Here is a 13,966-nt window from a genome sequence, read left to right as displayed (position 1 = left end):
GAACAGTATAAGATGTATGGTGACCAAAGACAGCAGCTTTTCTTTTCTTTTTTTTTTAACAAATTAAAGGGATCGTTCACCCAAAAATGTAAATCCTGTCATCATTTACTCACCCTCAAGGTGTTCCAAACCTGTGTGAATATCTTTCTTCTGCTGAACACAGGGGAAGATATTTGGACTAAATTACATAATTTTCATTTTTGGTTGAACTATCTATTTATTTATTTAAAAAGGGACAGAGTACTTTAATCTACATTCATGGCTGTAAATGTAACCAAAATAGCCCAAAGGCCAGTTTTCATTGGTAGTCCCTTTGCCCGTCTTTAAAATAAACATTCAACAAAATGATCATTACCATTAATTGTATAGCCTCAAAACATGTATGTAGATTACATAAAATAAGAAGGACAACTGAAAATTTAGAAAATGCTTTACAGCATTTCCCAAGTAACAGTAAAACCACATTAAATTAAGTCTGGATTGTTGTTTTTTAAAACCGGAATATGAAACATCCATTTTAATCAAGTTATATTCAGGTCAATACAAATGGCTGTAAGAATTGTTTAATGTTGAAACAATCATTAAAACAAAACAAGTGTACCATGCTTTTTCTTTTACCAAGTGACATGAATTTCTGCTCAAACACTGAATAATTTGACTGAACAGGAAAAGACGTGATAAGCTTTTATTCTATATGGTTGTGGATCTTCAGCACCATTTTTCCTCTGCTGCATGTCCACAATCCTGTTAGAACAGACCCGCAGGCGTAGAGTTTATGTATGAAAACCCACTTGCTTTGTAATCAACAAGAACGGTCTCATAAATGAGTTTAAATAGTTTATTGAAAAGTTCAAACATACACATAAGGACCTCTGAGGTATTGTGAAAGCATGGCCTCAGGGAACCAGGGTCATAATGCAACACCGGGAGCAAAGGGTACTGAACTCAAACCACCTGTTCCACCTTTACGGTGAGCTACGGAGAGTCGTCTGTGCTGCAAATGAAAACCAAAGGCCAGCCATGCCAGCTCAGGAGCACCAGCGTTCATCTACCCATTAGGCTACCCAAAAACTGCTCAGTTCAAGGGCAGACCTCATGTTCGATTACTCTGGATGGCTGCCGAAGGAAAAGTAAACTGCTTAAGCTCGTCCTTGCGTGCATAGAAAGAAGAAAACGGTATAACAGTATTTAAATAATAGCAGGTATAACCTTTAATATAGAGTTAAGTAGTTGCATGAATCGCATTCAGACGACTAAGGAATATCAGATACAATACAAATGATGAAATCAGGGACAGTTTTGTCACAAACCCACCACCGTCTAACTGAGAAAAGAACAACAGGAAGCCACAGATGCCCTCCATCCCAGATAGTGTTGAATTACTGCGGCAGTGCTGGAGACAGATGAAGAACTTAATTTGTAGCTGAATGTCTATAAGAGAACAACTACAAACAAATACAAAGAAGGGCATTTGGGCCAGAAGGGGACAAAAAGAAACATCATGACATGATCGCTTTTGATGAGCCTTTGCACACATCCCGTCCCATCCTGAACCCCCCTGCTGGTTGCTGTTGGAGTTAGAGTTAAGGCCAGATTTCTCTGATATTCCCTTGTCCCTGATGTTAAGCAGGAGCAGGTTTAGGCCTCCAGCTCCAGGCCCAAGCCCAGCTTGTGGCCACCGGAATTGATGCTCTTTCCATCAACCAGGGCAGACAGGGTCAACTTGATACCTGAAAAACCAGTACAGATTTAAATCACTGGACCTTTAACAGCAGGGTTCCTGATCTGCAGAGTTTGGTTCCAACCTTAAGCAAACACACCTGGACAAGTGAACAGTTTTCAGAGTTACTGAGGCATTGTCCGAAATCGCACACTATACCCTCATTCACTATTCCCTACATTACATAGTTCACTTGAGGGAGTGAATAAAAACAAGAGTGAATTGGGACACTGAGAGGGCGTATGGCTTATGCATAGTTTGTGCTTGCCGATTAATAATCATTTGAAACCTAGCACAATCTGATTTACCTTGAACTCTGTCATGGTAACTATGTATAAACCTTAATTAAACAATTGAATAATCAATTAAAAAGTAACTTATACTTGTGATATTACGCTGTAGCCACTTTGGACCAGTGGTTTGGAAATTGGATGGATGATTCACATGCAGGCGCCATCTTCTGGTCAGATGCGGGAATTAATTCGGCACAACCATCACACTGCATTATGGGTATTCTCTAGCCTCTGAATGTACATCGTACACTTGTTTTTACGATGCATTGTGGGATTGAAGTACACTTCATAACATCCATAATGGTTTAGGACACCACTACAAATGGCTGCTCACTCAAATGGTGCCCTATTTAAGGGTATAGGGGGTGATTTCGGACAATAGCAGCAAGTGAGTTTGATCAGGGTTGGAGCTCAACTCGGCAGGACTGATATGAGGAACCCTGTTTTAAAGCATCCTAATTACATGAATGCAGAAGTCTCCATAAAAACAAAATTATTAAAGGGTGATGTTTCGTGTTTCAAATATTTCTAAAACAACTTGTTTTATCAGTATCCAAAGCTGAAGTCAAATCACATTTTGTGGGTGGATATATAACAACTATAAACTATTGTAAGATAGAAAATTTTAAAAAAAGTATTAAAAAAAACCCACATTAGCTTTAAGAAATTCTCATGTGTGAACAATAAGAGAGGAAATGTAAGACTGTACCTGGTCTCAGAGTCTGAGTATAACCAACACCGACAAGGCTGGTGTTATTCACTTTAGCCTGTTGAAATGAAAGAAAACATTTACTCATTTCTGTGTACACATGCAAAACCAAATGTAACATTCAAAACCAAACACATTCATGAGGAGCCCGAGTTCCAGCCTCTTAAACAAAAGCTGTACTTTTAGTACTAATTGTGTTTCGATTCACAGAGTCATCATCTGATCCTCAACAGCACACGGGCACAAATCTTTGGCAGTGGGCCGATGCCAAATTCTATGTAAAGAATCAATATAAAAGCTGTCCTAAAATATGCCTGCTCTGCTGGCCAATGGAAATCAGAGGTGGCTCTGGGGCTTTCTTTTTTTGCATCACAGCAGCATTAAACTTTGTCATGGTCAATCAGCACACATCTTTGGCTGTGAACGAAACCTATTGATCAATAGTTGAGATTGGGACACATTGTGTCCTCTTACTGTAATTCCTTTGTAAATACAACCCTTTCCTTTAAATATAGAGGTCATGATGCAAAACAATGCTTGGTTGTTTTGCAAGATGCTGTAAAAAAAAAAAAAAAAAAAGCTTACTCAGCACTTTTGGCCTTGGCTGTTAAATTTATGCAAAGGTTCCTGTATTCATTTATTTGCAGTGCAAATGCACATTTTCATGATATAAAATATAGTACAGATGAATAATAATCCATTCATTAGTGAATTGATTTTCCCTTCACCCTTTTCTATATATTGAGATGGGTACATTTACACAACAACAATGTACTAAAACTATAAAAGATTTTGCTTTGCGTTTTAACATACAGAAACAGTTTTCAAAACGATCCCCATTCACACAGATCAGTGAAAACTCTGTGATCTGTGCTTAAAAGCGCTGTATTTTGCTGCCAGGCCAGTAGTTGGCAATGTCACTTTGTAAAGAAACACTACAGACCTATAGACTGAACACATAATACGCATACCCGTTTTCACAAATTTGCATTTTTGTAGTTTACACAGAGACAATAACTGCGGACAATACTTGAGCACTTTTTAAAATTTGGCGTTTTCAGGCCCCCAAAACAGGCCCCCGTTTTTAGTTGAATGATGTTGTGTAAACGGCCCCTTAGAAATGTTATTTTATGGGCTGAAACAAACAGGTGTCCCAACTTGTGATTTTTGTAAAAGCAATGCAAGTTTACTCACACAGATGGAGGCGTCTTTGTCCAGCTGATACTTGGCAGCAATGCCGAAGCGTGTGCTGTTGTTTCCTGCTGTCCAGGCCAGATTCACTGCCGTCTCCAGTTTATCACTCACTTTCTGGTAGATGGAGCCACCAAACTCTGCACCATCATTACTGGAGGGATAGACACAGGAAATTAAATGAATCAATAAAGACTAGACCATTATAAAAAGTATGTAATTTTCTCTTCTCCCCCGCAAAATTTCAAACCTCTGTGAAATCACTGGTATTAAAAAAAAAAAAAAAAAAAAAAAAAAAAAAAAAAAAGGAGAGTCTGTCGGCAAAAAGAGAATGTGACAGATCTCATAAAACAAGAATCAACATGAGTTTTGATTCTCTGCCCATGCTCGAACTTGATATGGCCGATGCTCGGGCCGATATTTCTCACCACTATCCTCGGGCCGGGCCCTTGATCAAGCATTTGTTTTTTTTAATCATTACTTTATTAGCCTAATTGGGTGGGCAGAAAGCTATACCATAACCACAAATAATATATATTTAGCAAAGTAAGAACTGATACTACAACTAAGAAACAAATGGAGTACAAAGTTGCACAAGTCAGGATTAGTGTAAAAATGCCGTTATTACTTAAGAGGCAAGTAAGGTATTTTATTGAACAGATAAATTGCCATAATGCATCTCTCTAACAGAGTTCATTGTAAAGCATGTTCTATTGTGAAGGGTCATTCATTATGGTTGTTGTAGCACTGTGCTGGAATTTATTTTCAAGCAGGTACCGTGTCTATTAAGGGGTAAAGCTTCAGTAAAGTCTTCACTCTTACTCTTAATTCTGTACTCTTAAGCCTAGTAGTGAATGTTTTATGAGCAGTAGGATAATCTCTCTTTTTTTAGTTATGAGAAAGAACCACCATATTCATCCGCAGTCACACAGAGCCGAAGCACAACCAAAACAATGTCCTTCAGCAAAATTAAATGTGGTGGTAACACTTTAGAATAATGGTCATTAGTTAACATTAGTTAACGTGTTTACTAACATGAACTAACCATGAGCAGTACATTTGTTACTGTATTTGTTCATCTTTGTTAACGTTAGTCAATATAAATCCAGCTGTTCATGGTTTGTTCATGTTAGTTCACAGTGCATTAACTAATGTTAACATGATTTTAATAATGCATTAGTAAATGTTGAAATTAACATTAACAAAGATTAATAAACGCTTTATAAGTGCAGTTCATTATTAGTTAATGTTAACTAATGTAGTTAACTAATGACCATTATTCTAAAGTGTTACCAATGTGGTTTTGTTTTTTACCGCCAGAGGGCCAAAAGTAACAGTGTACCTTTAAATTGAACATAAATTTATAAATGCACATTAACGTTATACAAAAGGGCTTTTCGCCATTCAGATTTTATAGGGATTGCACTCCCGAAGAGCAAATTTTAGACATTAAATATTTTAGAGACAAGAATCTGAACATACAGTAAGCATCATTACTGTAGCAATTTCCATGATTAACATTTTGTAAATATTTGATAATTTTTCATAATTTAAACATTTTTTAAAATCCTTTCATATGTCCAGGTTGTCAATGACCTGGTATATTTATAGAAACTCAATGCATCATTCCAGGGAAAACATAGTAAAATTCCTGACGTCCAAGCCAGCTCTGTGTACATAATTTCTCATTATATCAACACTTCCCAACCACTAAAATAAACCAGCTCCAAGTCACATGCACTTAGAATGATGTAGTGACGCTTCAGGACTTACACATTAGTGTGCAGCTGGAAGTCTCCCGTTTTGTAGCCTACAGCAAAGTTGTTCTGGGTCATCTTGGACTTGGCAGTGTCGAAGGACATCTGGTAACCAGCGAGCCATCCCTCATAGCCCACCACTGCAGCGCCGTGAATGGTCGGGCCGGCAAAGTCGAAGTCAACATCACAGCCCAGGTTGACGAACTCACGCTTGTATGCAGTCTTGACTTTTCCACTCTTCTTTCTGTTCATGAGGGGAAATAAACAATTTAGCATTCTCTTTAGTGGAATTACGTTTGTTTATAGGACGTTTTTAAACATATGGATTATTTGCCTTTTGACTAGCCATAAACCAAAACTGATCTACAGAAATATAAACTGTTTAGATTGTATATTCTTTCCCATCAAACAAGTGATACATTTGTGTAACAAATAACTATGAAATAATCGTGCAGTTCTCTTGGAAAGCATTTGGATAATAAAACCACACTTAAAATATATCAATTTCATTGTTATAGATCACATACCAAATCAAGCTGCAAATAACTAAATTCCAGACCACCTCTTTTATTATTAGTTATATACTATTACATTATTTTTGATTTGCTTGTGTTTATATTTTCAGTTTAACTTCAGTAACGCATTTATCTTTTGTGGTCTTGTTTTTCTATTTAGCTTTTTATTTCAGTTCAACATTTAGTCATTTTAGTACTTAAACTTATTTTATTTCAGTTAGTTGGCAAAGTAACATTTCTAATTTTCAAGTAAGTTTTAGTTTTCTAATCATTATAAATCTTATTTACTTTAAGCTTCATTTCAATAAATGAAAGCATTTTGTAGTCATTTAAGTTAACAATACGAATAATTTTTTTAACCAGCTGACAGTAAGATGATTTTAGTGGATGTAAGAAATGAGTGTTGTTCATCACATTTACTATGACTATGATCCACTGACATTGCACATCCAAAAAGTGTTACAACTCTTAGTCTTAATTTTGAATATTAAACTAGTTTTGTGAATATTGAGCTTTAAAGTGTTTTTACTCAATCTTTCTTTAAAAAAGCCACATGGTGTGATATTTTATTATTCATACTTATTCAGAGTTAAAACAGTGTTTAGGACGGCACCATAAATAATCCATTTAGGACTACAAATGTAAAATAATAATCTTCCTGCATGATCCAAAGAAAATAAGGACAGATGTAGATACCAGAGTGAAGGACAAAGTCATGCCTTGGTCATATTTCATTCAGTGCACCATTTAAAAACAATTTAAAGCTCAAGTCACAGCTTATACTGAGGCTAGCAAAAACCAGCCCATTTTGCATTGTCTGCACAATAAAACTGCATACAGCAGAGCTGGTGAAATACACTACCATTCAAATGTTGAGAGGGTTTTCTTTTAAGAAACCAATACTTTTATTCAGCAAGGATTCATTCAACTGATCAAAAGTGACAGTAAAGACAGTTATAATGTTAAATAAATAAAACGGTTCTTTTGATCTTTCCATTCATCAAAGAATCCTGAAAACATGTATCAGTTTCCACAAAATTATTAAAGAATTGAGAATTTAAAATCAACCTAAACAAACACCTCCCTACATTGCTCCACCCCGAAAAACACACAATGCAGGAGTGGATGTCAAACAATGACAGTCAAAACTGTCCTGTTACTATAGCTAACATTATAACAAAAGCTATGAAACAGCAAACCCAATGTTACTCATGCATGGAGCAGAAACACAACCTCTGCATCCGTTTTCAGATCTTCCTGCAGGAAAGCTTTTCTAATATTAACACGGGTCCTAAAGCTCTTGCCTGATCATAACCCTTCTTTTTCCAGTGACATTCTTATGACATTTTATTTTTTTTGTAATGTCTCTCAGCCATCTCGCTTTCCAGTCTCCTCCCCCATCATGAGTGGACACGCCTCCTAATGCTGATTGGCTACAAGTGTGTTGTGGTGATCCACATTCAACAGCGTTTCTCAGAAATATTTGATTACTGCACCTTTAAGCAGCACAACTGTTTTCAAAATGGATAAGAAATACGTCTTAAACACCAAGTCAGCATATTAGAATTATTTCTGAAGGATCATGTAGACACTGATGAAATTCACATCACAGAAATAAATGACACTTCAAATAGAAAAGAGTTATTTAAAACTAATATTTCACCAAAAAAATACAGATCCCAACCTTTCGAACAATGTATGAATAAGTCGACTAATCTTGCTGATAGAAACACACTGCTCTTCACTCCTCTGCCTCACGATCCAAATCCCCTGCCGTGAGCTACATGAGCCTATACATCAGTGAAGGCCATGTCAGCGAGACTGTCATCTGAGACACAGACCCTAACGACACCAGACAGGTGCCACTCTCCGGACCGATTTACAGTTCTCAGAACATGAGGACTGCGCTGTCCAGCTTGTGTGAAAGTAACCTTGAGATATGCATCAATGCACAACAAAACACAACTAACTTGGTCAGATGGTGGCACTTGAATTGCTCAATACACTATTGAGTTACAGTCCACTGTGAGAGACAATGTAGCGTCTCCCATGACTCAACACACGTGCACAGAGAAATCAGTGTATCAATCCAAATCTGAAGCTTTGGAGCCACTGGAGAAAAGGAATAATTTACCCAGTGTTTGGTGAGAAGGTTGTGTCAAAGGTCAGCTTCAGTCCCTTTGCAATCTGTAAAAAAAAAAAAGGGGCGAACAAAATTATTATTCATGCTAAAAGAAATGCACCATGATCGGTGAACACTCAATGATTGAAAATGCATTCAGACCTGGTCTTCAATGGTGATCTCCGTCCCCAGGGTGTTGTCAGTATTCCACTTCTCTGTGAAGGTCAGACCATACTCAGACCTCTTGTATTTGGTTTCCAGGCTGCCCACCACTTTGCTGGTGTCAGTGTTGGAGGAACCAGAGGTCTTGAATTCCTATAGAGACGGGAAAGATAAATATTTCAGATCACATTGAGGTAGCAGGTGTTGTGTTTTATTAATTCATAGTGGTTTTGAAAATGCATCAAAGGGTTAGTTCATCCAAAAATGAAAATTCTGTTATAATTTACTCACCCACCAGTTGTTCCACACCTGTATGAATTTCTTTCTTCTGCTGAACACAAAGGAAGATATTGGGAAGAAAGAACAAGCAGACCTCGCCAGTCAAAGGCAAGTCAAAGGCTCCCGAGATCTGCTTGGTAACAAACAATTCTTCCAAATATCTTCCTTTGTGTTCAGCGGATCAAAGAAATGTATACAGGTTTGGATCAACTTGAGCGTGACTAAATGACAATTTTCCTTTTTGGGTGAACTATCCCTTTAAATGCCCACATAAGGAATAGGCTACATGTATAAGCAATTAACTAATGTGTTTTGAATTATAGACCCAGGAAGTGACATAAGTGGTTACTTTTTTTGAATGAAAATAAAAGTCTCACCACTCCACTGGCTGATTTTGTCTTGACATCGAGCTTCACCATACCGAATCCTTTCAGAAAATAAACCAAAGGAAACAATTACAACAGGAAGAGAAAACGAATGGTCATTTTTCACACAGAGCAGTGAATTATTAAAAACGTTACCATATCCTTTGTTGAAGATGTCTTTGGCAGACTTGCCAAGATCAGCATATGCTGGGGGAACGGCCATTTTATCTATAAAAAAAACAACAACATATGAATAACTAGAAGATCAATTAGAAGATCATAACACTAAAAGAAGCAGACCAACACATTTAAATAGTTACAATTGATCCGAGCCATTCAATTAAGCCCCAGTTTCACAGACAAATCTTAAACTAGTCCCAGACTAAAATGCATGTTCGAGCTGTTTCTGAAAGCAACTTGCATTGGCATTTCTTAAAATATGTCAGTGCTATTTTTTTTTGCTCTCAAGATGCACAACTGTGATGTTTTTTTCTAAGGCACGTTTATAAAAGATATTTAAATATTCTAATTGAACAAAGGCCTAATCTTGGCTTAATCTAAGCCCTGTCTGTGAAACCAGGCCATTCAATTGTAGGACGTTTGGGGTGGTCTACGTTATCTCTAGCTTTCCATGGTTAATCGTAGTGAGACAGTGTCATATCAGTTTGATAAATGACCCAGCCTGAATGCAGCTGCTCTGCTCAAACCATAGACTGTAAAAAAATATGGACGACGCGACTCCATTGACTTCCGCTGACCAAAGTTGAAGCTTTCATAGGCCCGCTCACGGCGCTGACATCTTGGGACCGAGTCTGCGCAGTAGTGATCTCGGGACCGGAGTTGCGCAGTAGAGAACAGGAAGTAGAGGCGCGATTACCAAAAGCCCGCCCACACTCTCACAGATGCAGAATAATTAATTATGTTGGTGTGAAATAAACAGTTATGGAAGTGTAGAAATGAAAGCTAAAGCTCCAATCTCCTCACAAAAATCCAGAAAAAAGTCCGTTAGTGCCTCAGTGACAACTTCACTCAGAGAAGCCGTCAATCTCAGCTGTCAATCATGACGTCACACCCCCGTTTTTATAGCATCAAATAACTCACTAAAACTAAACTTATTTAAAAAACGAACACTTGAAATGAAATTATTGTAATAAAAACTGCCTAAAATGACAGAAACCATCTTTAGGAAACAATTATTTGAAGTGTAATTAAATAGTTTAGTGTGTCTCGCGCCCATTGAAATACATGGAGAGGCGGGGTTTAGGAGCTATACTGGGACCGGCCACCGGGGGGCGATCGAGGCGCGAAAGCTTCAATTTCTGACTGGAGCACTACAGGCTTGGCTCAAACTAATCTGAAATGACAGCAGGCCGCACCTAACTGAGTCACAGAGTCTGGATGTGACGCACTCACTGACACTCTCCTCACTAACCTACACATGTGGAACATGTGTGCAAGTCAGCATGAGAAGCAATTATGTGAAAGGAGACAAGGGGTGGAGACACCTTTAAAAAAAAAAAACAGCAAGCCTAAGCTTTAATCTTTGGTCTAAGGACAGCAAAAAAACAAATACTTTAAATGTGTTCAGTCCTGCTACTGGAGGGCCACTGTCCTGCACAGTTCAGCTCCAAACCCAATTAAACACACCTGAACTAGTTAATCAAGGTCTTACAAGACTTCCAGCCAGTTGTGTTGAGGCAAGTTGAAGCTAGACTCTACAGGACAGTGGCCCTTCAGGAGCAGAAAAAGAAGAGAGACAGTATTTACGTGCTTGCCAAAACCATTCACACACTTTTTGCTAACTGGCAAGCAGCATTAGCAGCTCATCTTCTTCTTTGTCTACTTAATACTACTTCTTCGTCGTATCAATGTGTGCTCGGCAAAACCGTTTTGTGCTTGAGCGCCACCAAGTCGTGTTTTACTGTAACTTCAGCAGTTCCAGGCACGTGACCAAAGGCGCTAGGGCTGTGCAATTAATCGAATTTCGATTTCGATTTTGCCTCCCAACGATCACCAAAATAGTACAATCGAGAAAAAACGATTATTTTGCCTTGCGTTCTGAATGAAACGCGCATGCGCTCATCCGCCCCTCCCGAAGCCACAAACTTTCTCAGATCGGGAGTCTCGTGTGCATATCATCCGCTGGAATTTAAAAACTCGGCGCGAGTAAAGATGGCAGAAGGAGGGCAGTTACAGCAGCGTTTGGTGAGCAAAAAAGGCAAAACCAACTCCGTTGTCTGGGAACAGTTTGGCTTCGAGGAATCAGACGACGAGCAGAAACATGCTACGTGCAAGATTTGCTACATGGTAGTGGCTGCAACGCAAGGCAACACCACGAATTTGTTTAACCACTTGAAAATTAAACAGAGTGACCTATGACAATCTAATAAAGAAACAAAAACTGACGAGAGCAGGGGTGCCGTGTAAACGTCCTTTTTCCCCTCATATTTTTCAAATAATTCTCTCTTTGTAAACTTTGTTCAATGCATGCGAGTGCTGCCGTATGTTTGAATATGACCAGTCGTTTTCACCGTCATCACCCGGGTTTAGTGGCAGAAGACGTGAATGAGAAGTAGCGCACGCTGTGAGAAAATGTGTCTCTGTGCTCTCATCCGAGAGCGCGCACACATCTCTCAGCGCGCAAATACTGAGTACTCTTTCAAGTCTTGCTCTTGAACGGACAAACTCACACAAAACGTATGTCAACATGTCCATCTTGATGAGTATTCTAGCAGACATAGTCTGTATATGCCTTAAGTGAACTTTATACAGTCGACAAAGACGACGCATATCCGATCCGGATTGAATAGCTTTTGTAAGTTTAATAGGATTCATCTTTAATTTATGCACTCAAATATGCAATGTTATTTTACATTTGATACATTTCTGTACCTGAAAACTAAGGTTAGACGTACCTGAAAAGCATATCTAGCCGAACCATATTGTTGATCTTATTTATTTGTGATTATCATTTTTACATGAATACTTTTATACTTTGATTTGAATATATGTTATATTATTTATTTTAATAGTTCAAAAAGTACAACAAATGTTACAATTTCAATTGAATTGTTGAAAGGTGTATTTTTAATAAATACAACACATTCCCAAAGTCATGTGAAATAATCGTGTTACATAATCGTGATTTCAATATTGACCAAAATAATCGTGATTATGATTTTTTCCATAATCGAGCAGCCCTAAAAGGCGCTGATCTCATTGGTCGGCCAGTTTTTAATGCACTGCGTCAAAATAAAAAAACGAACCCGAGGGGTTTTTGAAAAAGAATTACGCTTTGATGCCTGGCGTTTTGCGCGTTGGTGTGCAGACTCATATTTGCGCCCTTTGTTTAGCAACGAGGCGTTAAATGTCGGCAATAAACGCGCGCGAAAATCGTCCCGGTGTGAACAGGCCTTTAGAATTATTGAAATTCAATAATTTTAATACTTCAATAAATAAAAAACAAGCTAAAAAAAATTAATAACCCCACTTTTATTGAAAGTAACACTAAAACTGGACAGAAACTAAGTTAATATTAAATATCAATATATTATTTTTTCAGTTCTATGCAACAATCAGATTGAACAGATTTTTTTTTTTTACCAATTATACAAAAAAAATAAAAAATGGTATAGTCCTACAAAGCCATATTTATCAGAGCATGTAAGCAGATAGTGGGGAGAGGATCAGTGAACGAGATTAAGATTGTAGCGTCACTTTACCAGCGTTGCCCAGCACAGCTATACCTCACCATGTTACAGCACAATAGGGTTGTTGCAAACAGAAACAAGTATACTAATGCATTGAAATTGAATGTCGGAGCATTATTTGAGAGGACTTTGCTTTTCCAATGAGCATGAGTGGTACACGAGTGTGGCGCTCGCATTGGCCGCGAGCAACTGAGCGAAGTGCAAGTGCATATAGTTGAATCTTGGGTGGAGCGTCACAGCGAGAGTGAAACCCCAGCTCATTTAAATTTCGGTGCATCCCTAAAAATATGATATGACATGTTTTACAAAATATAAAATCAGTATAATGAACCTAAAATGTAAAAATCTACTCTACTTTCCAGAAACGCTGCAAAGTGCAGGTTTAAAGTTTATTTTCTATTATTCATCTAAAAGGTCATCGGGAAACGCATCAATCTACTATTGGTCAGAAGTCTTCACCAGATACAAATTCACAAGTCAGAGTTAACCAAACTTGAAATTTGGAATGCAGTGAAACTTCTTCACATGAGCTTGTGTCTCTGGTTTCCAACATTACATGTGTATGAATGGAGCAAAGTGTGTAGTACAGATTTTTTATATAAAAGTCAGAATTAAACTGTTCTTTCTTCCCTATTGTAACTTATAGCCGAGTGAAGCTCCTCAAAAGAAAGAATAAAAAGGTAGTGATTTGCTATAGCTGCGATGTCATGCGAGTGACAGGTTGTCCCGCCCTCATGCCAGTAAACACGTCATCAGAGAAGAGATGTCACTGCAAGAGGGAGAAGAAGCCAAGGTTTTAAAGATTACACGGTCACATGAATTTAAAAATTATAATGTGCAAAGTATAAATAATTTATAATAATAAAAAATAAGAATTGCTCATTTTGATTTCATGGTGTCCATTTCCCTTAACTGGCCAATCTGGTCTTATCCAGTCTCCCAGGCTTTAACACAAGCCAACGTCCAGGCTGGTTTAAACGTATCAGCATGGGAAAAGCATCTAACCAGAATGTTGGAGGAATAGCAGTACAATTATATCTCTCAAGCACTGTTAATAATGCTGAGAGAACCAGTATTGGGAAATAGACTAAAATTATATTATTTCCAAATAGGAGCAAGTCATCTACACATAATATAATTAAT

General features: G+C 37.8%; 1 protein-coding gene across 1 annotated transcript in view; it reads right to left on the bottom strand.

Moving 5' to 3' along the window:
- Window positions 1-547: 547 nt before the first annotated feature.
- The window catches only part of vdac2 (voltage-dependent anion channel 2), a 14,329-nt gene continuing 910 nt past the window's right edge, over window positions 548-13,966 (bottom strand). The window contains exons 2-9 of the mRNA XM_079842340.1: window positions 9,270-9,341; window positions 9,126-9,175; window positions 8,470-8,622; window positions 8,320-8,372; window positions 5,687-5,914; window positions 3,917-4,067; window positions 2,723-2,780; window positions 548-1,730 (exon numbers count right to left, since the gene is read on the bottom strand). Of these exons, the coding sequence (XP_079698466.1) occupies window positions 1,639-1,730; window positions 2,723-2,780; window positions 3,917-4,067; window positions 5,687-5,914; window positions 8,320-8,372; window positions 8,470-8,622; window positions 9,126-9,175; window positions 9,270-9,336 (852 nt within the window). The 5' untranslated portion in view covers window positions 9,337-9,341 and the 3' untranslated portion in view covers window positions 548-1,638. The remainder of the gene's footprint in view (window positions 1,731-2,722; window positions 2,781-3,916; window positions 4,068-5,686; window positions 5,915-8,319; window positions 8,373-8,469; window positions 8,623-9,125; window positions 9,176-9,269; window positions 9,342-13,966) is intronic.

Source organism: Gobio gobio (assembly GCF_949357685.1).
Source record: "Gobio gobio genome assembly, chromosome: 18".
Lineage (NCBI taxonomy): Eukaryota > Metazoa > Chordata > Actinopteri > Cypriniformes > Gobionidae > Gobio > Gobio gobio.
The sequence above is the reverse complement of the archived record's forward strand: the minus strand, read 5'-3'. Positions and strand labels throughout refer to the sequence as shown.